This window comes from Oryzias latipes, chromosome 12 (assembly GCF_002234675.1).
Source record: "Oryzias latipes chromosome 12, ASM223467v1".
Taxonomy (NCBI): domain Eukaryota; kingdom Metazoa; phylum Chordata; class Actinopteri; order Beloniformes; family Adrianichthyidae; genus Oryzias; species Oryzias latipes.
Window position 1 is genome coordinate 5,536,429 of NC_019870.2, and position 22,006 is coordinate 5,558,434.

A 22,006-nucleotide genomic window follows, 5' to 3' on the forward strand; every position below is an offset into this window, starting at 1 on the left:
CCCACCAGAGCTTTTGTCCGATGTTTACGACATCTAACAGAGATTTGTATCACTCAGAAACCTCAGGACAAATATGCCGTTTCCACGGTGAAGAACAGGACAGCATCCCTTCCACAGAGTGAGTTTAAGACCCTCAATTCACGTTTCTTTTAACCACACCATGCGGGTATTTCCTGTTATCTATTCTGTCCAGATTTTTGGATAATGACAATAATGTTTATGACTTCCTCTCGTTTTTCCCTCAGACTTCACAGTCAGGGACAGTCCTCAGTTTTCTGCCATCCCCATCTCCTCTTCTCTGCCGGTCATGACCCCAAAGGAGAGGAGAGATGCGTTGACCCAGTCATACTCTCCTTCTGGAAGCTTACCCAACAGTGACAGGTCTGGAAGAACCTCTGTGAATTAAAAATGAAGCTATGTCACAACCAAATTAGAGCCCCTGATTGGTCAAAGTTCAACTGATTTAACTTTCAACGCGGTCAGTGGCTGCACATTTCGTATAGCCTGACATAAAGACTTGCGTAGCGACATGTGATGCCCTAATACATAGGCTGGTGGTTTGAACGTGTGTTTCTGAGTCTGGTGTAAACGTAGCATTGGAGTTGATCCTCTATGCAATTCAGCTACGGAAATGGTCATAAATGCTTCTTTTTTGTTTCTTTCATATAGTTTACTCAGCGAGAGCTCAGAAACTGAATTGGAGGTCCAGAAGCTGAACGGCCAATCAGAAGAGTTTGTGCCAACCCCGTTGTCATCCACTTCCACCGACTCCTGCTTTGCTGAAGGTATGAAAAGAGGAGTATATGTTGAACAAAGCGTGGAAATGGAAACCTATTTGTAAAACTTTAACTCATTTAATTTTACCTTTCAACTGAGTAAACCTAAAGGAAAGGGCTTCTTATACTCTCACATGCAGTGTAGAGGGTCAAAAACTATAATCAACCTGAGTGATGAGATATTTGGTATTCTGTTCTCTTGGGAACCTAAAGTAGAACCCTGAGGGACACCACATAATATATATTTTCTATTTTTAACAAACATCTATTCAAAATAAAACTCTAAATTCTGTTAAATGATTACATCCACAGATTCTTGTTATTTATAGACGCTATAAATATATCTTTTCATTCTCTGAAGTTGCTTGACCCTCTCTTTGTAGACTGTTTGGACTCATTCGCACACAGCTACAGTGACGTCTTGACGGATTCTGTGGACTTTGAGGCGGAGTCGTGGAGTCTGACAGTGGAGCACAAGTTTAGCAAGAAGCAGGACAAACGTGATGCCAAGAGGCAGGATGTCATCTATGGTGCGCAGATCTGGGACATTTTCTGTTTCCACGAAAACACCTCTGAAAACTTCTTAATTGATATATGTGGACCAAATAAGCGTCTATAATTGGAACCCTTTGCTGCAGAGCTGATGCAGACGGAGTTCCATCACCTGCAGACTCTGCACATCATGGGTGAGGTTTTCCGACGAGGCATGAAGGAGGACGTGCAGCTGGATGCTGACACAGTGGAGCGGGTCTTCCCCTGTCTGGACCAGCTGCTCGCCCTTCACCACGCATTCTTCGGTGCCCTGAAGGAACGAAGACACAACTCGGCCGTCCCGCAAGAACACAAGAACTACCTGATCCACCAAATCGGCGACATTTTGCTACAACAGGTTAGCCTGAAGTCTGGCTCTGGAGCTGGTTGATAGTTTTCTGTGCAATAACATGATCTCCTGCAGTTTTCAGGTGAGAGCGGAGATAAAATGAAGCACGTGTACGGCGAATTCTGCAGTCGTCATAATGAAGCCGTCAGTTTCTTTAAGGAGCTCCAGCAGCACAATAAGAGATTTCAGAGCTTTATTAAGGTATAAATGCGTAAATTAGAACCTCAAATAAAGAAAAAAAAGAGTTTTTTAATAGCAGAACTTTATATTTACAGCAACAAGGAAGTAACTCTTTGGTGAGACGGAGGGAGATCCCAGAGTGCATCTTGTTGGTAACTCAAAGGATTACAAAGTACCCAGTACTGCTGGAGAGGATCCTGCAGTATACTCAAGGTTAATCATCTGCTGCCCCCTGCAGGCTTGATGGATTTTTTTCTAGTTCAGTTCGACAGCTTGCCACAAAGTGAAGTCTTGTGCTGTGGTTGTTAATAACTCCTAAAACATTTTCTGAATTTCTGGTCTGCAGAGGAGACAGAGGAGCACAGCGACCTGTCGAAAGCTCTGGCTCAGATTCGAGAGGTGATAGCAGCCGTGGACCAGAGGGTCAGCGAATACGAGCGCCACCAGAGGTTACAGGAAGTGTGGAACCGCATCGACAGCCGCAGCATGGCCAAGCTGAAGGACGGATGCACTGTCCGCAAGCAGGACATGATGAGACCGGAGCAAATTCTGAAACACCAGGGCCTGCTTCTGTGGAAGACTGCAACTGGGCGCCTTAAGGGTAGGTTTGATTCTGTCTGGTAAAGTTAATGGTTTTTGTGTCTTTTAGCAACATTAACTAAGGTTTTTTTTTTTGTGGTAATTTAGATGTTCAGGCGGTTCTTCTCACGGACCGGCTCATCTTCCTGCAAGAAAAGGACCAGAAGTATATATTTGCCACAGTGGTATGTCACCAGCTCAAAACAGATATGGATTTTTTTCCCTTTTGAACACAACAGAGGTTTTAACAAGATTTCTCAACTTTTGACTCTCCTCAGGACCAGAAGCCCCCCGTCATCGCTTTGCAGAAGTTGATAGTTCGGGAAGTTGCCAACGAAGAAAGAGGCATGTTTTTGATCAGTGCCTCGTCTTCAGGTCCAGAAATGTACGAGGTCCACACTTCCTCCAAAGATGAACGAAACACTTGGATGAGGCTCATCAGAGAGGCCGTGGAAAGGTTTGCCAGCGTCTATGTTTTAATGTCGATACTCATTTATTAATTTATTTATATTCAATTTTCTTAAACTGATAGCATCCTAATATTTTTTGTCCATTTTTCCTTTTGCAAGCTGTCCAGAGGAAGAAGAGGAGTGGGCATCTGAATCAGAAGAAGAGAAGAAAGCTGCTAAAGCTCGTTTGCAGAAGATTCATAGACTGAAAGGTAACAGTATTTGATAACATCAACAAAAATCAAGACATTTTGACTTTCTATCAGACTTGAAATAAAGACGCCGTGTTTAGAATTGATCCAATTCTAAGCACGGTGGTGGAGTTGTGATGATTTGGGCTGCTGTTGCAGCTGCAGAAACAATTTCCCCAACCTTTGATTATAAATTCATATGTAAAGTGTTCCAGCGTGACCTTTAGCCTCGTTCATAAATGTGTTTTGAACAGTTTTCTTCCTCTTTTTCTTGGAAAATTTCCTTTAAAGTCCTCCTGAAACAAAATTGTTTACAATTTTGTTCTCAGGACTAAACAGAAGCTGCCAAAGGTTAAAACACATTTTAGTTGTCTCTATTTATTGCAGATTGTCCACTGATTATATTAATGGCACATTATATAGTATTATGATGTGCACAAACCGTTACCAAGAGGTTATCAAAAGTCCTCCTCTGAACTGTCCTGGCAATTTTTTTAAATATATAACTAATATCTTGGTAAATAAGGTGCCTTTCTTTACCCCCATGTTTTTCAAAATCCCAACATATTCATAAACTAAAATCCCCAAAACGTAATCTATTTAACTACATCCTTGGTGTTTCAGAGAGCTTGATGATCCAGGACCAGCAGGTCTGCTCCTGCCTGGAGGAGAAGCTGCAGATCTACACAGAGCTCTCCTCTCTAAATGGGTGGACGGGAGCTGCTCAGGTGGAGGCGCGACTGCAGGTCCAGCCGCAGTCCGAGGAGCTGCCACAGGCTGCAGGGCTGCTGGCTGAAGCGCTGCAAGCGGGTGATGCATTCCACACAGATTACATGATTTTACTGCCACTGTCTGAAACATTTTATGTTCTTGAATTCTTTCTTATGCCCATTGAATCTCATACTTGATTTATATAAAATCTGTATCAAAAATAAGAGGTTCTTCAGATATGCTTATTTGAATCAATTGTATCTGAAATAAAATCTGAAAATTCTCTGAAAAAAATTAATAAAAAAAACAAATCTTTAATAAACAGTTGTAAAAGGAAATTAACATTCTTATTTTTATATACTTTTTTTGGTAGTATATACACTGAACTTGTCTCTTACTTTCTTTCCTTTTCGCAGCTAAGAAGCTGAAGGCCACATTGTCCTCTGACGCCTGTTCTCCATCAGAGTCCAACCAGGACTCAGACACTGACTGTCCGCTCCCTGACACCCCCACAGAGCCCACGTCAGACTTCTCTGAGGACTCGCCGGATAACCCAGAGGCTGGCGAAGGCAACTGGATGGACGCTTTGGTACTGCAGACCTCACCTGAGCTGAAAAACAGCAATCTGGGTACCATTGACTCCATGGTAAGTGCAAATCCCAGTTGTTGGTATTTTACCTGGAATACTTGTCTAAGTGGATTGGGTTCACCTGCCACAGATTTCACAAGTGTGGATCAAATTTGAAGGCATGTTGGGTACATATGACTAAAATGCCAATTAAGTCATTTTTCAGTCACTTTTGCAACTTACTCACTTTGATTTGAATACAGTCATGCAGTTTCTATAATAAAAAAACACATTTAGAGATGCTACGAAGCAAATAAGACAGTAGGAAAAAAAACCTTCAAAATACTCATCTAGATGTGTTTTTGAAAAGTGTTTCCCACCCACAAGGTTGTGATGCAGCTCATATCAGCAGGGATTGTCTTTCACTTCCCATCTTCTTTCCAACTTTTTAACTTTCCCCTAAGACAAGGGTCTCTTTCACCCCTCCATTGTGGCTGTCTTTATTAAAGAAAGAAAATTTCTTTTTTTTTAAAATGCATCTGTGAAGTCAGAGTAAGACATTTTGATTCATTGAGCACCGTGTACCACAGAGAATCAATTACACGTCAGTAAGCACTGACTAGGGCGCTTAGGATTATAAGGCATATTTGAATTCAGACGCTTTAAGTCTTTGAGCTTATGGTCCTAAAAATACAGTAAGGGTCACCTAATTAGCTCTGATTTCATTGTGGTTAGTTAGATTTACAAATTTATGGCAGACGTGCACCACAAATGGTAAAATAAACATTTTTTGTCCTTTTTTTTTGTTTTTATAACCACATCTGACAGTAGACTTCCTACTACTACATTTGCTGCATTAAGATCATCAGATGTCACACAGGGTGTCTTTTATTTTGAAAGGAAGTCGAGCGAACCTCTGTCAAAAGTTATGAACTATTCCACATTTCACAAAATTCTATTTTATCGTTGTTGTTTTTAATGCCAAAAACCAGTTAATTTATATAATAAAAGTAACAAAAAACACAAATACAAATCTGTGTCTTATTTTGAAGTAAGTCTTTGTGGCTTTGTGTTTTTGAGAAACCCACCTGAATGGTTTTTTAAGTGTTGAAGTTTTCAGACCCCGGTCCTAAGATCACTGGCTTCTACTTTATGAAAAAAAAGAGAAAAAAAGAAGAATTCTCTGTGGGGTTTTTTTTTTGGGGGGGGGGGACCTTTGACTGGTCTGAAACCCTCTTCTGTTCGCTCCCTCTTTAACATCTAAAGATGAGTGCCTCATTGTGGTGGCTTTTAGATCCACTAAAAACTATTTTCTGTCATTTTAGATGCTCCTTAAATTTAGATCCTCCTTATACTCTTTATCTTTAATTACTCTATTATTGTGTGTCTGTTTGCCTACCTTTTATATTTGTAAGCTGTTAAAGACTTTAGTCAGTATTTTACGTTTTTTTTAAACGTTTTTATATATAAAATGATTACAATATTTTTTATTGACCACATAGTTTTTGCAGTAAGTCTGACCACACCAATGCATGCTCTTCAAAGGGTGTTGCAACAGTATCTCCTGTCTTTTGAGGTACATTTATAGGTTTGTATGGGGAAGACTGTAAGTGGTTAACCTTTGAGGCTTTGAAATATTCCATCTGATGAGCTGAGCTGATAGAAGTGTTTCTAAATGAGGTGTCGGATGTCAACGCTGATAGCGGAGATTCTTCAGTCTCCTCCTTTCATCCTCTTTACAGATGCGTCTCCAGATTGCCAACTGTTGTTTTAATAATTCAGCACACTCTGTTAGAATTACATCTTGGCCGTAGAGCCCTGAATCATTGATGGGCTCATAATAAAGGGAAGTCCATTTAGTTCACCAAGGTACAGTGACATTAAAAATTGATATGGAAACTTTTTCCAATTATCCTTCTACTGTTCTGCTGCTCTCTGCAGCTTTTCTGACCTGTGAGGTGACCCGCCCGGATGAAGACGAATGATTTTGTCCTTAAACTCTGTGGCCTACAGGGGGCACCATTGGAGCATGAATAAAAAGTCTTTTTTTTTTTTTGTCTATGCAAGGAGTATATTTTCCATTTTAGATGCATAAGCCATAAGGTGATGCACTGAAATACAACAGACCCACATGTTTGTGTTCTTTCCTCTGACAGGTGGCTGAAAGTGTCCAAAACCTGACTCGGCTGTTGTACAGTCTGCAGGTAGGAGCGTCTTTTTTTCTCACTGCTTTTATTTTGGTTTTGACCTCGAGCAAACCTTTTCTCTGCGAGAGCTGATTCATGTTTGTGTCAGGCTCAGGTGAGATGCTCGCCTGCACACTGCAGCATCAGTAAACACAGAAACAACACTGTTCTTGGCCTTTTGAAGCCAACAATAGAAGCAATCCAGGAACTCTCCTTACTGATCCCTTTTTTTCCTGTGCAGACATATCATGTAAATTCATGTGGAGCGCATGTGTGCACATTTGCATTCAGCGTGCGCCTTTGCACCCTTCCTCATGTGGGTTGGGGGTTTTGATCAGGATGCTGTTTTCCCATTCACAGGCTTGTTTTGGAAGCCGTTTCACCAGTACGATGGTGCTGTTGCAGAGTAGGTGGTTAGGAGTTTGGCACCTGATTGGGATTTCCATCCTGTTTTGTCTTTCAAATAGCTGTGGTGTGTTATGAGGATGCACTAAACCAATTTCCATAACCTTGTCAACAACCTATTGCAACTGTCTGTGTGCCAGGCCGCCGTGGCCATCCAGGACACCTGCTACGAGGTCCAGAGGCTCCTCCTGGAGGAGAGTGGGCGCCCCTCGCCCCGGGCCCAGCGGGTGCACCTTTCCAGTCCCTGGGCAAACACCTTACAGGAGCAGGAAAAGCAGCGCAACTTGGAGAAGCAGAGGGAGGAAGTAGCCGCGGCCCAGCGGCTCCGTGACAAACTGCGCCAGGACAAGGAGCGCTGGGAGCGAGAATGTCAGGCTAAAGAAAGCCAGCAGGGGGAGCAGGAGAGCAGACTGCAGGAGAGGGAAAGGCAGTGCCAGCTGACTGCAGAGAAGCTCAAGCAGGAGAAGAAAGAGCTGGATGGACAACTGGAAGAGTACCAGCAGAGCCTGGAGCGGCTGCGCGAGGGCCAGAGGAGCGTGGAGCGGGAACGCGAGCGTCTGGACAGCCAGCAGAGGCTGCTCCAGACCTGGAAGCACGGGCGTCAGAGCAGCCTGCCTGCTGTCATACCTCACATGATCATCCCCCTGGATGGGCAGCAGGTGGGGGCTATCGCAAGTGATAACACGGCAGTTGGCTCAGCATGAAGTTGTGCATGGATTTCTTTTTCAAAGGTCACAAAGCTCTGGCACCCCTCACGTGTGCAGCATCTTATTGAGTGTTCCTTCAGAAAAATGATGAAGATGAAGCTTTTCTCAATCCCCACCTTCACTTAGGACGCTTCGCTCATTGGCAGCGAGCAGCTCAATCTTCCCTTGATATACAACCTGCAATAACAGGAGCAATTTCAGCTTCATTTGTCTCGCTGTTCCAGCTGCTCCCCTCAACCTACCACCATCCTAATGACCGATGGTAATTAAAACATTGCAAATAAAAGCACAGGCAAAATAATTAAAACCTGAGGCACATTCCTCCAGGAGCCAATCAATTGTGCTTTAAAGGACTTAAGTTATTGACACTTTGTTTGAGGAGCGCTGCAGTTAAATATGCCCTGCAGCTGGAAGGCACAGGGGAGCAAACGTGCACTTTTCTGTGTCCTTTAGCAGCATTAATGGAACTGCAGGGATGGTGAAACTAATCGGAAAGCCCACAGTCTCTCAGTTCAGGGCACGCAGACAAATTAAAAAAACAACAACATACATTTAAACTCAAAGATTAAACGTATTTTTAAAAAGAAAATCTAAGCCAGCATGTCGAAATATTTGAAAAAACAAGATTTCCTTTGTTGCTCTGAAATAAATAAATGGTGCAAGTATCAGAAAGTCACATAAATCAGTTGTTTGTTTTCATCATTTAGGCGGCCTTGGTCAGACCTCTGCCCTTCAGACCCCAAAGAGTTATCAGACAATTGTAGCAATTTATTTCACAAGTGGAAAACAGAAGAGTCATATCAACTCCCCACCCTAAAAGTACGTTCATGCCAAGATCAGATCAGGCAGTGTTTAATGAAATTGTTGGGGGGAAAAAAGCTGCATTTTAAACTCAGAACAGTGGAAAATTAAATTTAAGCCAATGATGGGGGTGTTTAAATTCAACCTTTTGTTTCCATCGTGACTAGATGTGAACTTAAAGAATCCTTAGCCTTAAAAAGACCCCAAAAGAAGAAGTTTAAGGCCTTACATTTTAAGATTGGTTGAAAATCCATGAAACAGTGAACTGAAATATTTGAATTTAAAGGTCTAACTAGTCACTAGGGATGCCACATTTCTCTGTTTAAAACCAAACCGTACATTACACCATTGAAACAAATTGTGGGGAAAGTTGCAAGTGCACACTTTTGCATATGTTTACGTTGAAAGTGTCAAACGTGCCAAATTTGGGAAGAATTCATTATTTATTGTTTTATTACTTTACTACAGGCTTGGTATGAACCAACTGAAGGGTTTATCTTCATAGTTACTTGCTTATAGGCACATTGAAAAAAGGATTTTTCCAAATGTTTTGGTTTTGTTGTTGTTTTGCCTCATATATCAACTAAAACAAACCGATACCTGAGAATCAGGGTTTGAACCAAATCCTGGGTTGCATTCCTATTGGTCATAATAAATCATTTTTGACAGCCTAAAAAAACAAAACTATTTTCTGAAATGTGTAAGAAATGAAGCTCCTGATCATAAATACTATATTTTGTGAATCTGAAGTCTTATAGCAGTACTGAAAAATACTGAGCCGTAAATGGACAATTATAACATCTTTTCATGCATTTGTATTCAAGCGCAATAACACAAAATCATGAAAGTAAAGCAATATTTTTGTATTTTCTGGAAAATCACATACCTTTTTATACAATAGGCACAAACTTAAGATTTTTTATTAAAAATAATAAATTACTGTACTGGAAGCACTTTGAATCTATATCAAATCAATAATATTGAATTAATTAAAATCTATTGCCTTGAAGTAATGTTGTTGTTAATATACATATTAGTTTTGTCCTTTTTCTGTTTTGTTCAAATGATTTTTTTTGTGAAGTGGTTTTGATCACCAAACTATTTTGGTTTTAGATATAACTATGTTAGTTAAATGTAAATTTAATCACATCGAGTTGTGAATTCAATCATGGACTAGTGAATTGAAATCTGCCCTGAAAAGACGGAGTATTATTTATTGGATCAGTTTGTCCCGATGGATGAAAAAAAAAAAAAAAAAAAAAAGGTTTTCCCCTCTGTCGTGGGTGAAAGAGTCTCCCCTGGCTGACAGGTTGTTGCTGCTCTATTCTGCAGGTGCAGCCACTCCAAATACACAGAGGACTTAGACTAATGAGGAGACTCGGGTTACAGTATTGCCCTGCTCCCTGGTTAATTTACACATCGCCATGAGCTTTGAGGCCCTCCCAGCCTGGAGCAGACTTACTGTATTTACTTCCATTCATCTATTTTAGTCGGAGGCAGCAAGAGCTGCAGCAGCAACAAAAGCGTGCAGACAATGGAGGTACTTATGTTTCCTGGTAATGTTTTAGCCAGAGGCTGTGGTTCACGGGGTCAGAGACAGATCCAATGACACACACGCGTTCGCGCACACGTGCATCACTCCTCGAGTTGTATTTAATTAGCCGTGCGGCCTCCACACTGCAGAGCAAAGGCCATGTTATTGTTACGAGTCTGGCCATGTGGTAGGAGACGACGTAAGGAGAAGAAGGCCAGTCATTCAAACAGCTGCTGTCCTCTTCTCAAGCTGCTGTTTAAACTCACATTTACCATTAAATTCAACTAAAAAAAAAGATATTTGTTTACATCAAATAGATTTTTGGTGACTAACCTTGAGAATTGTGTTGTTGTTTTTTGTCATTTATTTTTAATGCCTGTTTTGGTCGCTCATGCAAATGTGGGAGTGCATTAATTGACTGTATGTGAGAACTGGACTTATTGACACCCCCCCCCCCCCGCTGTTCCAAACAGGAAGTAACCACTGACTCCCCGTTTCTAACTTCTATAAGTTCAAAATGCAAAAATGTCATTTTTTTTCATTTTTATGATATTATTGGTAGAGCTAAAAATAGGAGAACTGGACTGAGTGACCCTGCATTCCTAACAGGAAGTACCTGCTGGCTCCAAGAAGCCTAAATCCCATAGACCTTTATAGAGAAATAAACAGTTGTTTCTCACTTGTTCTATTGGTCAGAATAACCATTCTTGCTTTAACTTTTTTTTTTGTAAACAAATTCATGACAAAATAAAAATTTTGGTAATTTGTCTTTCTGTAGTGCAAGTTATTCAAGTTATAAACTGGCCAGTGAGATGCCTCAATAAAAATATGTGGTCTCACGGTGAACGTTTGACAGATTTCGTGTAGCCAGCTTTCTTGTGGTAGGGGTGTGGCGTCCCAACAAGCTCACCCCTGATTGGTAAGAGTGGTTGCCATAGAAACATTGACTCAGACCCAATCTGATCAATCGCTGCTTACTGGGTATGTCTGGCTCCAACATGGCGGTGTCCGTATCATGAAAAAATGGCGACTGAATTGACTTCATTTGGTTGGAGCTGGAAGTAAACCGTTTTCTATGACTGTCACACTCGCTCGCTCCAGTTCTCATATACAGTCAATTAGGGCATGCCAAAGACAAGTGTTGACACCATCCAACATTTTCTTCTGCCTCTGAAACATTTAAACTCCAATCAGGACATGTTTCCCTCTCCTTCAGACTTCACCACCGAGTCAGTCCAGAGGGCAGGCCGGTAACGGCTCTGTGTTCGTGAACGAGGCCGTACTCACCAGCACCAACAACCGCCACCATAAGAGAAATGGCCCCAGCACGCACAACTGTCTCAACACCCTGCTGGCCAGAACCAACGATAGACGTTCTGCGATGGTTCCACCTCCTCACAGCCAAAACTCAGACTCCCAGGACTGGACGGTGGGAACCGGGTACCTCTGCAGCCCTGCAGAAACCTTTGGACTTCAGCACTCAAGCACAGGTAGGAAATGCCTCCATTCATTCTTTTGCTGTGTGTGATAAAGAGGTTATTGATATAACTGTATGGCAGCTGGGGGCTGTTTTCACTTTAAGAATTACCGTCTATGCCAATGTCTTCTGTGATGAATTCTTCTTGGAGCAGAGAGCCAACTTACAATTAATCAGCCTCAGCTACAACAATTAATCCAAATCGCTGTCTAAAATGTTTGTTTTCTGAGCCAAAGTCAAATCTTTACCTGAAATGTTTGGACATTAGCCCCCAAACAAGCTTTTGGGGCTGGAATTTCACTTGGAGCCTTTTATTTACAAAAATATTGTTTTGACTTTAAGCAAAATGATTTGAACATTTGTATATCAGAAGATGAGAAATGTTAATTTTTTTTCTTCTGGCATCTTAGTTTTCACTGTTAGTATATTTTCTTATATACACTTCTCTAAACAATATAGGGAACACTACACATCCTACCTGAGCGAATGAAATATTATTTTCATATGCTTTATTTGTTACATAGTTGCATGTGCTGACAATGCAACCACACAAAAACTATTAATGGGGAATTAAATGTATTAGCCTGTGGAGGTCTGGATGTTGAATCATACTCAAAGTTAAAGTGGAGAAAGATACTGCAAGCTGTTCCAACCTGGATTCTTGAAACAAGTCAAAATGAGGCTCAGTAGTGGGTGTGGCCTCCCAAGTGTCCCTATGACTTACCTGCAACACCTGGGTGAGGCAGTGGATGGTCTCCTGGGGGATCTCCTCCCACAGCTGGACTAAAGCATCCGCCAACTCCTGGACAGTCTGTGGTGCAACCTGGCATTGGTGGATGGACTGAGACATGATGTCCCAGATGTGCTCAATTGGATTAAGGTCTGGGAAATGGGCGGGCCAATCCATTACATCAATGCCTTCACTCCAGCCGCATGAGTCCTAGCATTGTTTTGCATTAGGAGGAAACCAGGGCCCATTACACCAGTATAAAGTCTCAATGGCTCTGAGAATAACAACTCTGTACCTAATGGCAGTCAGGCTACCTCTTGTGAGCACATGGAGAGCTGTGCGGCCCTCCAACGAAATGGCACCCCAAACCATTACTGACTCACTACCAAACCGGTCGTGTTGGACAATGTTGGAGGCAACAGAGTGATTTCCATGGTGTCTCCAGACTCTCGCATGTGCTCAGTGTGAACCTGCTGTCATCTGAGAAGAGCACAGGGCGCCAGTGGTGAATCTTGGTGTTCTTTAGCAAACGGCAAACCTCTTTCACAGTTGGGCCCAACCCCTACCGGTGGGCGTCTGGCCCTCAGACTACCAGCATGTTTCCAACAGCTTGAGCAGACACGTGCACATTTGTGGCCTGCTGGAGGTCATTTTGCATGGCTCTGGCAGTGCTCCTACTGTTTCTCCTTGCAGAAAGGAGGAGGTAGTGGTTCTGATGCAGGGTTTTTGCCCACCTACGGCCTCCTCTACATTTCCTGATGTACTGGCCTGTCTCCTGGTAGCGTCTCCATGCTCTGGACACTGCACTGACAGCCACAGTAAACCTACATTGAATACTTTAACATGAAGCAGACATTTCAACATCTGGCCCAAATAAGTCTGTATCTTAAATAAAAAAGACATGACTTTTATTGCCTTACATGGAATATGGTTGTACTAACATATACTTTTATGCTACTTATTTTAGCAGTAAAAGTCAAATGAATTGTGTTGACATTCATTAGATGCTTCATGGGAAAACTTTGTGGTTCTGTGACTTTTTCCATCAGCCTGCTCAGCCAAACTAGAGCAGAAATGGACTCTCCCATCTGTGGAGTTTGAGATCCAACAACTCCTGGATGATTGGCACATGAGTGGCACACTACCAAGCCTCATGGCTTCGCTTGACATTTTTGAATGAGTATTGTTGGGAAACTGCGACACAGAGTAGCAGAAAAAGTGCCAGAACACAACACAGATGAGACGGCGGCTGTTTCCTTGAAGACGGTGAGAGTTTTGTAATGAAGCGATCTGCTACTTACAGCGTATTATTTAAAGAATAAAAGATCATCAGGGGAAATATTCAAGTCATTCCACCACATATGAAGGTGTTGTTATGAATAATGTCTGGATTAGAGACTGGATTCAAATCAGAATGTGCTGGCAAATGTAGAGCCAGACAAGGTTTACGTTAAACCCACAAAAACCTGCCTTTTGTTTTATTTTGTAAACATTCAGTCCTTTTGGAGCTTGTGGTTTTTTAGAGGGGCACTACAAATTGCAAATAGAAACCCTAGTTTTCTTGTAGTCTGTGTTCCTCCTGGATTTAAACTCAGACATTTGATGAAAAACAAAAAAAATAAGCTGAAAGAAAATGATCCCTAAAAGAAATCTTCTTTTTCTTCCTGCAAAATGAAATCAAAGAATTGTGGATGAATAAACAAACAAACATCGGAGACCAAAAAACATTTAGATAGATGCATCCAAATTTATCAACTGAAGAATCTATTAACATTTTTTTAGCTCAAATTCAAAACTCAATGCTCAATACTCAATACAAAGATTCAGTACCAAAGTTGGATTTTTTTTCTTTTTTTTGTGTTACACGTTAGAGATATTTTCCTGAGTACGGTACTTTTCCTAGTTGGTCTGATTTTTAATGAAACCTGTTAAAGTTTGCTTCGATATCACTAATAATGAATGAGACAAAACACCATTTTCATTCATTTGAAATTTGTTACTTCAAAACTTAAGACAATAATAAAGAGAGCCATAAAAAAATATTATTGACCATGTCAGTAGCGGGTATTTCCACCATCTGCTGCATTGACAGCCTGCAGTGACGTCTCATGTCAGATCACTTGGTAATAAGGTCCGATCATCCAGTCTTTGCTTCAGCAGATCCCAGATGTGTTCTATGGGGTTCAGGTCAGTGGTCATTCGGCCACACCAGATGAGGCCCTCCAACTTCCTAAAGTCTAGCTGTGGAAATTCTGGCACCATGTGGTGGAGCATCATCATCCATGAACGGAAAGTTTGGGGTGTGTAGGTGGAATTGGGGGATAATGTCTCTGAGGTAAGAACATGCCCATCTGGCCCATCTACAAAACCAAATTGGTTTTGTGCCAACTGCTGATGCTTGTCCAGAGTGTTGCACCTCTCCTCCACCAAAAGCGAACCCTGTTGATCATTTTGATCTTGGCGTATAGCTCGCCTTCTCCAGCAACGCTGACAACTATTTCTGTGGAAGGTGGGGTGACACTCATCAGTGAACAGGACGATAGACCATTGCTGCCTTGTCCAGGTCTTGTTTCCAAACGTTCACGGTGGTGTCTTGGTGTCAGTGGAGACACCTGCAACGGTCGTCTGGCATTCAAGTCAAAGCGGTGGAGTTGGTTGTGGATGGTTTGCCTGGAAACCCCAGTACCCCTCACATCTGGTAAACGGGCCTGGAGCTGTGTGGCGTTTGCCAAACCATGTCTGAGTGCAGAGGTCCTTAGGTTCTGGTCATGGTTGTGGTCTGTCACTTACGAGGCTCCACTCCTGGGTCTGCCACAAAATCTACCAGTAGTTCTGTGTCTTGATGCAAGTCTGCTGATGACACTTTGAGACAAGTTCATGTGAAACATCACTGCTTACCACCAACCTGAAGACGTGCTATGGCCACAATAAGTAACGTACGCTGTACACAGTGAGGCCATGATGGGAAAAATAAACATTGTGTGTACAACAACCCAAGAGTTTTTCACAGTACCCTTAACTTATTGTGAGTAGTTTATGTACCTAAGTGATAACACTAGAGTATTATTCAGCACCTGTTCTTCTTGTGTTGGACAGCAGAGCGCTCTTTAATCATGATAATGACGGCACGATAAAGCGCCAGCTTCCTGCCAAAAGCAGAAGTTTTGTGGCCGTGAGAACACAAACAAACCTGAGCTTGCTCCGGTTTCACTGTGTTTTCAAGGCTGTATCCCTGGTGAGCGCCCCCCCCCCCCCCCCCCCCCCCCAACCCAACCCACATGAACCAGCAGAGAGCCAGAGTCCCTCCCCCCCAACCCCCAACCCACCTGCTTTCCAAAGGAAGGGAAAATCAATGCTTTCTCTATCTAACTCCTGCCAGAGCAGACAACAGCATGTGAATCACAGTTCACAGGCGAGGGTTGACTGATTGGGACATTGATCTGAAAAATCTTTACAAAACTCATTACTGCATGACTTGTCATCGCATCAGGTGAAGTAGGGGGCGGAACGACCAGGGTGGGGGAATAAGGGATGCAAACACAAATTAATCTATGTTTCATCGGGAGGCGCCTGCCTGGATGTGTCATCCCTAATCCATTCAGGGAGCAGGTCCTTCTAATGTGCGCAACAGATGAGAAATTATCATTTACATCCAGTCCTCCATCAACTTTTCAGGGAATGAGGTCACTCTTAACTCCAGACGTCCTGGAATTGTTTACCAGCCACTCGCAGACGCCATGTCCTCTTCATTGATCCGCTTATTAACCTTTTCTCATTATTGAGCACACTCAGGCTCGACTCACTTGTTAACAAGCTCGGGGTGGTTCCATGGCAGCGGTTTGCAGACGGGGTGTGTTCCAGCTAATATCTCAGCACAGCAGGCTCCTCTGGATCATAGGGGGTGCTAAAATAAAATAGAGCTACACCTTCATAACAGAAACGTGTCTTTCTTGCTGTACCTCTATAGCAAAGTGTCGTCACTTTTTATTCAAGTTCTAAGAGCTTCTGTGTGACTTCACACTGAATCTTGCAATGTTGGGAAAGTGGAGGAAGCTAGAATCTTTTATGTTAAATGAAAAAGAAATCTCTTTCAAATGCAAAACGTTTATTGTGCTACAACATGGATTGGAATATGATCTCACTTCTTCCTTCACCGAGCATGTGAAGATTTCCTCCGAGGCATTCGCTGGCACCCAAACGTGCAGCCTTTTTAATTCGACGGATTTCCATAATTTGTACCGGCACAATGTAATCTTGGGGAACCAGTTGGATGGAATTTCCTGAAACGACGTTTCATCTGATGACTTCAGATGAATCAGGTTTCAGCGGCTCGTGTTTCTGTGTAAGAGCACGCCAGGGAAAGACGAGGATGAATTCACGTCTCGTTAAATGTGATGTATGACTCAGAAACCTGCTTCGTAACTTTGAAAACTCTAAAATATAATTGAGGATCATTGGCCCACAGCCAGGAAGTGGATCTGTGTCTCATCAATCAGCATTTTAGAAGGAATAGCAACAATAACAAATCTTAATATCAACTTACCCCATTCAGTGTTGCATATTTAAGACCGGAATAAGACTTCAAGAAAGAGTAACCTGATTAAAAAAAAACCCACAGAAGAAAAATATTCAAAAAAATTGGATGTTACTGAGAAATATGTATTCACATCATTTAATGTGAGAAACTAACTAAATATGACAGGAGGATGTGTTCTTTAACCACAACACTGTGTGAAAGAAATAAGTAATTATTCTGAATTTATTTAGATGATTCAATTTAAGTTCAAGATAAAGTTGAGTATTAAAGTATCTTGGCTTGAAAAAATAAATAAAGCCAGTTTGAATTAATATGACCTGAGATTATTTTTGGTTTTGAAATAAAATCTTTTTAGTGTTAACCTCTGAAAAAATGGTCAAATCTTATGTTTCATGTGTTTCAATAGGATCTTAAAACAACTTGTTTGGATTTGGCCCATTTAAGTTGGACGCTTTTGGAAAATCCAAAGTAAATATATTTACCAGATAGTGGATTAAGTTTATTTTGCACAGACAGTAGTGAAACGTTGACCTTTTTTTAAATTCTTTCTGCTTTATAAAAAACAGCTTTGTGAACTGAACATCAAACGCTGTGTTAATTGTGCCAGGAGTCTGCTGTAAAAAAGAAGTGCGTGTGTGTCACATCTGTGTTTGATGATACAATGGCTTATTTTTAGAATGTAGCTCCCACGATAAGTTTGTCAAACACACACTTCTGTCTTTTTTCAGCAGACTCCTGGCACAATAACTGATAACAATTTTTTTATTATTTATTATTATTAACAATTATCATAGGTATTTTAAGGGTGTAAAACCCTCACTTAACACTAACCATACACTTTTTTCGTACAAATGTTAACATTTTCACACTTTTCTCTCTTTTCACCAAAATAAAAATAATTCTTTGGCTAACAAAACCACAATAAATCAAAACATTTAAGGTAATTTCGGAATCCTTTAGTCATCTTTGTTGTAACACTATATTTCTGCTCAGATATTCTGATCTCCAAGACAGAGGTTTAGGGTTTTTGTCATCTCGCTGCTTGTTGATGTGTCATCTATCAGAGGCCAGACCTATATGTTGGCTAAGAGAGCTACTCTAACAGATTCTTATATAATTAATCAAACAGAGACACTTCCCAATGGAGACACACTGAGGCAATTTATAGTTCACGCCATCTGTTACCATGACAGCACACCTGCCCTAATGCTATACAGCAGCCGACACGCTTAAAAACGCAGTAATGCCATCCACACTCAGCTGCATGTCAAAAAACAAAAACAAAAAACATGCTCTTCTTTTTTTTTTTTTAAATTGAGTTATAACGTCATGTTCTGGATCTTTGAAGGGGACGCACCATGCTCTGGGAGGAGCTCAGCTTGGTGCAGCTGGCTGCTCCAAAGCCCTCTAGTCAGCCATATATTTTCCAGCTTAAGGGCTTGAAGCATCAAAGCCAACCAAGCTGGATCATTTTTCATTTCCGGTCCCCGTCCCCTGCATCTCTTTTTGTCAGACGTCAATTGTGAGCAGGCAGCTGTCATGAAAGCGCGAACAGCTGATTGCGTTAGGCGCACTTTGAGTAGTAGTGGAGTGATGGACGTCCTCAGAATCAAATTGTCTTCCTGTCTGCGTCGTGCTGTGGTGCAGGAGGTGGCTGCTCTGCTTTATCTGGGCTTGTTACAGATTAGATAAGTGGGTTAAACAATCTGTCTATGCTTATTAAATAACTGTCTACACATCTGTTCCTGATTTATCTATCAGTGCTTGCTCAATTATGAAATTCCATGCATTATAAATCTAGTTTCTTTTAGATAAAATCCTAATGTGAGTTTTTTTGTGGTTATACAGATCCCAGCTTCAACTGTGAGACCTGGACGTCAGCAGCAAGCGGAGCCAACCCATATCCAGTGTTCCCGCACCCCAGTGACCCTCAGCTGGACCTTAGCACGCTGGTTTCCTTGGAGACTGACAGTGATGGGGAGGAGAGCAGGGAGGAAACCATTGTGTACCTCTGAGTTTGGACAGAGTTCATGCTCCTAAAGAGCCAGCACTGCAGCTGTGGGAAAGATATGACATCCATGAGGCATATATTTAATGCTGTAAAGTATTTTGTACTGAAATGTATCTGCCTATTTTGTCCCTTTCTTTTTTTGTAATATATATATATATATATATATTTGGCCAAAAGAAGATAAAGATTGTGTTTCATGTGTCTTGCACCTTAAAAGAAGGCACCACTTGGGTGTTCAGTGTCACTTTTTTCTATTGCGCTCTGCTTAGGGTTTCTTTTTTCATCCTTTTGTCTCCCACCACCATAACCTTTCCCCTTCTCTTCCCATCTGACTTACTTCTTTACCCGTACTGCTTTTTCTTTCCTAGCCACACACATTTCGTCCCTTGGGCTGTGTATTTATTTTATTTGCAGCTGGGGAAGAATAAAGATACCGCAGCCCATATCAGTGAAATACCAGGCTGTATCTCTCCAGCGTCCGATTGTCCTGCTGTCTGCCGAGCTCTCAGCAGAATATTTGAACAGAAAAATAAGGCCCACCAGCTAAAGTCCCACTTTCTTTGGTTTGTTGCGTATGCCATAATTTATATTTTATATATTTTTTTAATTTTCTGTAATAAGGATTTCATTTACTGCTGAAATGTGTGCAAAAATTTAAAAGAAAAGTTGCTGCTGAATTTATGTGCTCATTTAATCAACTATAAAAATCAAGACAAGTTATCTTTGGAGCATTAAGAGGCTCAACAATTGATTTTAGGTACCCAGATCATAAAAAAAAAGATCTCAGATATTTTACCAAGTCTACATCTATTATTAAACACACCCTCTTATTTGTTTACAGTTGATTGTAGAAAAAAATCTGGTGATTAATTATGAAACAACTTTATGCAGTGGAGCATTGGTTTGATCCACATGTAATCGGTTCATTAGCCAAAAATTTGGGCATTTAGGATAATGGTCATCTGTCATTTTCCTTAATATACTCATTTGTCTAGCAAGCCTCCTAGTGGTCTGAAAACAGAGTAAAGAACGAAAACTTAAGTCTCTCAAATTTGGCCCCCATGTGTCCATCAAATCGCTAATGACGGACCCCAATAGATGCTGAACCTTTTAGTCTAATTTGGAACAATTATGGAGTTAAAGAGTTACAACAAAGAAGTACATGTTTCTATTTAACCGGATGCGGTTAAATAGAAGTTAAGTTGACTAAGAAAACAGTTAGCTGCTAGCTAACTCAGTGCTTTAACAGCTATTAAGCAACAAAAAAAACACACTAAGATAAAAAAAATCATTTTTAGACCATGATTCACAAATCGTTGTCTAAGGTCAAAGCTCTTTTTCAAACTTTTTTTTTTGTCTGCTCCGGATTCACATCGATTTGAATAATGAAATACTCAGAAGTTTTAAATTTCATTTTCCTAATATATGTCCCTTATCAGAAAAATCCCACAAGAACGTGTTTAAAACAGAAAAACCGGATTTTCACTATAGGGGGGCCTTAAAATAATTCTTCAAGTGCCTAAAGCAACAGTAATTAACCCATTTTGTTGAATTCAACCCCGAACTTTATGCGTAATGTAGCATGTTTGAATTCTGTCTCTTGTTTTCCTTTAAACACATCTGTGCCAGTGCTTAAGATTTGTCCCAGCATCTTTTTCATATGTTAACAGATATGAAGTGGTCGAAACTTTGTTAGATTTTTCTACCACTACTAAAAGGGCAGTGGCATATTTTGATGTACCATGTACATATATTTGGACTTTTATTTATTCATTAAAAACAAAAAGTGATGTTCTGTGTTTTGCAGAGATGTTCTCCTGTTGTGAACCATGTTTACTTACAGTGAACCTGTGTATTCAATAATCAGACATGGCTGTGCTGACAGGTAAAGTTGATTTTGTGAAGAATTTTATTACAATAAATTGGAAAACAAAATGCTGAAACGTAAACACAGAAGTTCAAGTTGGGGACGAATGTCATTTTCTGTTGTGGGTTTCATTGTGCAGTCTGGATGAATGCAAACAGATATGAGTGTGCTGCCCGATCAGCTGCCAGCAGTGACAGGTGGTAAACCAGGTGCATGAATGTCAATGATTTGCTGTCTGGCTGCTGCTCTGAATTTCATGCACAAGAGCTGCATTAGTATTGGAGAGGGATGACACATTTTGGGAGCATTACAGTTTTTAAGAATACTCTCTCGCGTTTACTGGCAGAAATACACCCCATACTCGAGGTCTGACTGTCAGGAAAAGGTCGGATTGGAAAAAAACAAGGACAGCGCAACTGGAGCTCCAAGGCTTTTCCTGACGACTTTCATTAATTCTGGAAAGGCCAGCTGTGTCTCTGGTTGTATATCCCTGTTAGACAGAGAAACACATAATAAAATACTATGGGTCTCTGCTTGAACCAAAATATCAACTATTATTTTACAAAAGAAATTCAAGCAAATGTCCACTTCCTTACTCATTAGCCACACCTCCCTGCTCACAAAATTTTAAACAAAATAGAATATTCTGAGTTATTTTAAGTTTCGTTTTAAACCTTTAATATAGTTGCAGCAATTTTAATATTTTCTGTTGCATACATTTTAATTTGTTGACATTTGCTAATAAGTCCAGATGCTCTCCTATGTATCTCCTATTTACAGTCTGAGGCTCTAAAATTACATACTTTTTTGGCCTTTTAAATCTTAAAGTCTAAAGCTGAAATTTGTAAATTTACATAGAGTATATTTAAAGGAAAAAAGTAATAACTAAGGTTGTAAATGCTTAAAAATGACTGGGCTATAGTTTTTATTTTTAATGTTATTTTTTAATTTAAGTATCAAATCATAATCTAAACATTAAAGGAGCTTTCATAAAAAATATATTTTTTAAAATGCATGGCTATCAAATCGGAATTCTGAATGTTGGCCAATTTTATTTTGAAAGCGTGTTTCTCATCGGGACGTTAGTTTTGTCCCTCAAAGGAAAACGTTTTACGCATGCGCAAATATGTAGCGCCCGCGGCTAGCTTAAACCATACGACACATCTTCGCCATTAAATTTTATTTGTTCAGTCTCGTCTAATTGTCAGGTACGAAAGGATTAAAAGGAAAATATATATAAAAAAATTCAAGACAGAGAAATAAAAAGAACTTAAAGAAGTGAATGGTCTTCTATTTGAGGTAAGTTGACTAACTTAAGAAAACAGTTAGCTGCTAGCAGCTAGCCTGACACAGCGCTTTATGTTAACAGCTTTTCTTTTTTTTAATTAATTTTTATAAAGAATAAAATAATAATAAT

At 40.7% G+C, this 22,006-nt stretch overlaps 1 protein-coding gene across 5 annotated transcripts in view; it reads left to right on the forward strand.

Annotated features, from left to right (window-relative positions):
* The window catches only part of arhgef28 (Rho guanine nucleotide exchange factor 28), a 58,532-nt gene extending 37,854 nt beyond the window's left edge, over positions 1-20,678 (forward strand). For all 5 annotated transcript variants that reach the window (XM_020707521.2, XM_023960757.1, XM_023960756.1 and 2 more), the window contains 17 exons: positions 58-118; positions 246-381; positions 670-785; positions 1,160-1,306; positions 1,415-1,665; positions 1,732-1,857; positions 1,932-2,049; positions 2,183-2,437; positions 2,524-2,600; positions 2,694-2,872; positions 2,985-3,076; positions 3,680-3,865; positions 4,183-4,412; positions 6,491-6,538; positions 7,066-7,584; positions 11,184-11,457; positions 18,560-20,678. In XM_020707521.2, coding sequence (XP_020563180.1) covers positions 58-118; positions 246-381; positions 670-785; positions 1,160-1,306; positions 1,415-1,665; positions 1,732-1,857; positions 1,932-2,049; positions 2,183-2,437; positions 2,524-2,600; positions 2,694-2,872; positions 2,985-3,076; positions 3,680-3,865; positions 4,183-4,412; positions 6,491-6,538; positions 7,066-7,584; positions 11,184-11,457; positions 18,560-18,726 — 2,982 coding nt within the window. In that variant the 3' untranslated portion in view covers positions 18,727-20,678. The remainder of the gene's footprint in view (positions 1-57; positions 119-245; positions 382-669; positions 786-1,159; positions 1,307-1,414; positions 1,666-1,731; positions 1,858-1,931; positions 2,050-2,182; positions 2,438-2,523; positions 2,601-2,693; positions 2,873-2,984; positions 3,077-3,679; positions 3,866-4,182; positions 4,413-6,490; positions 6,539-7,065; positions 7,585-11,183; positions 11,458-18,559) is intronic.
* Positions 20,679-22,006: the final 1,328 nt, after the last annotated feature.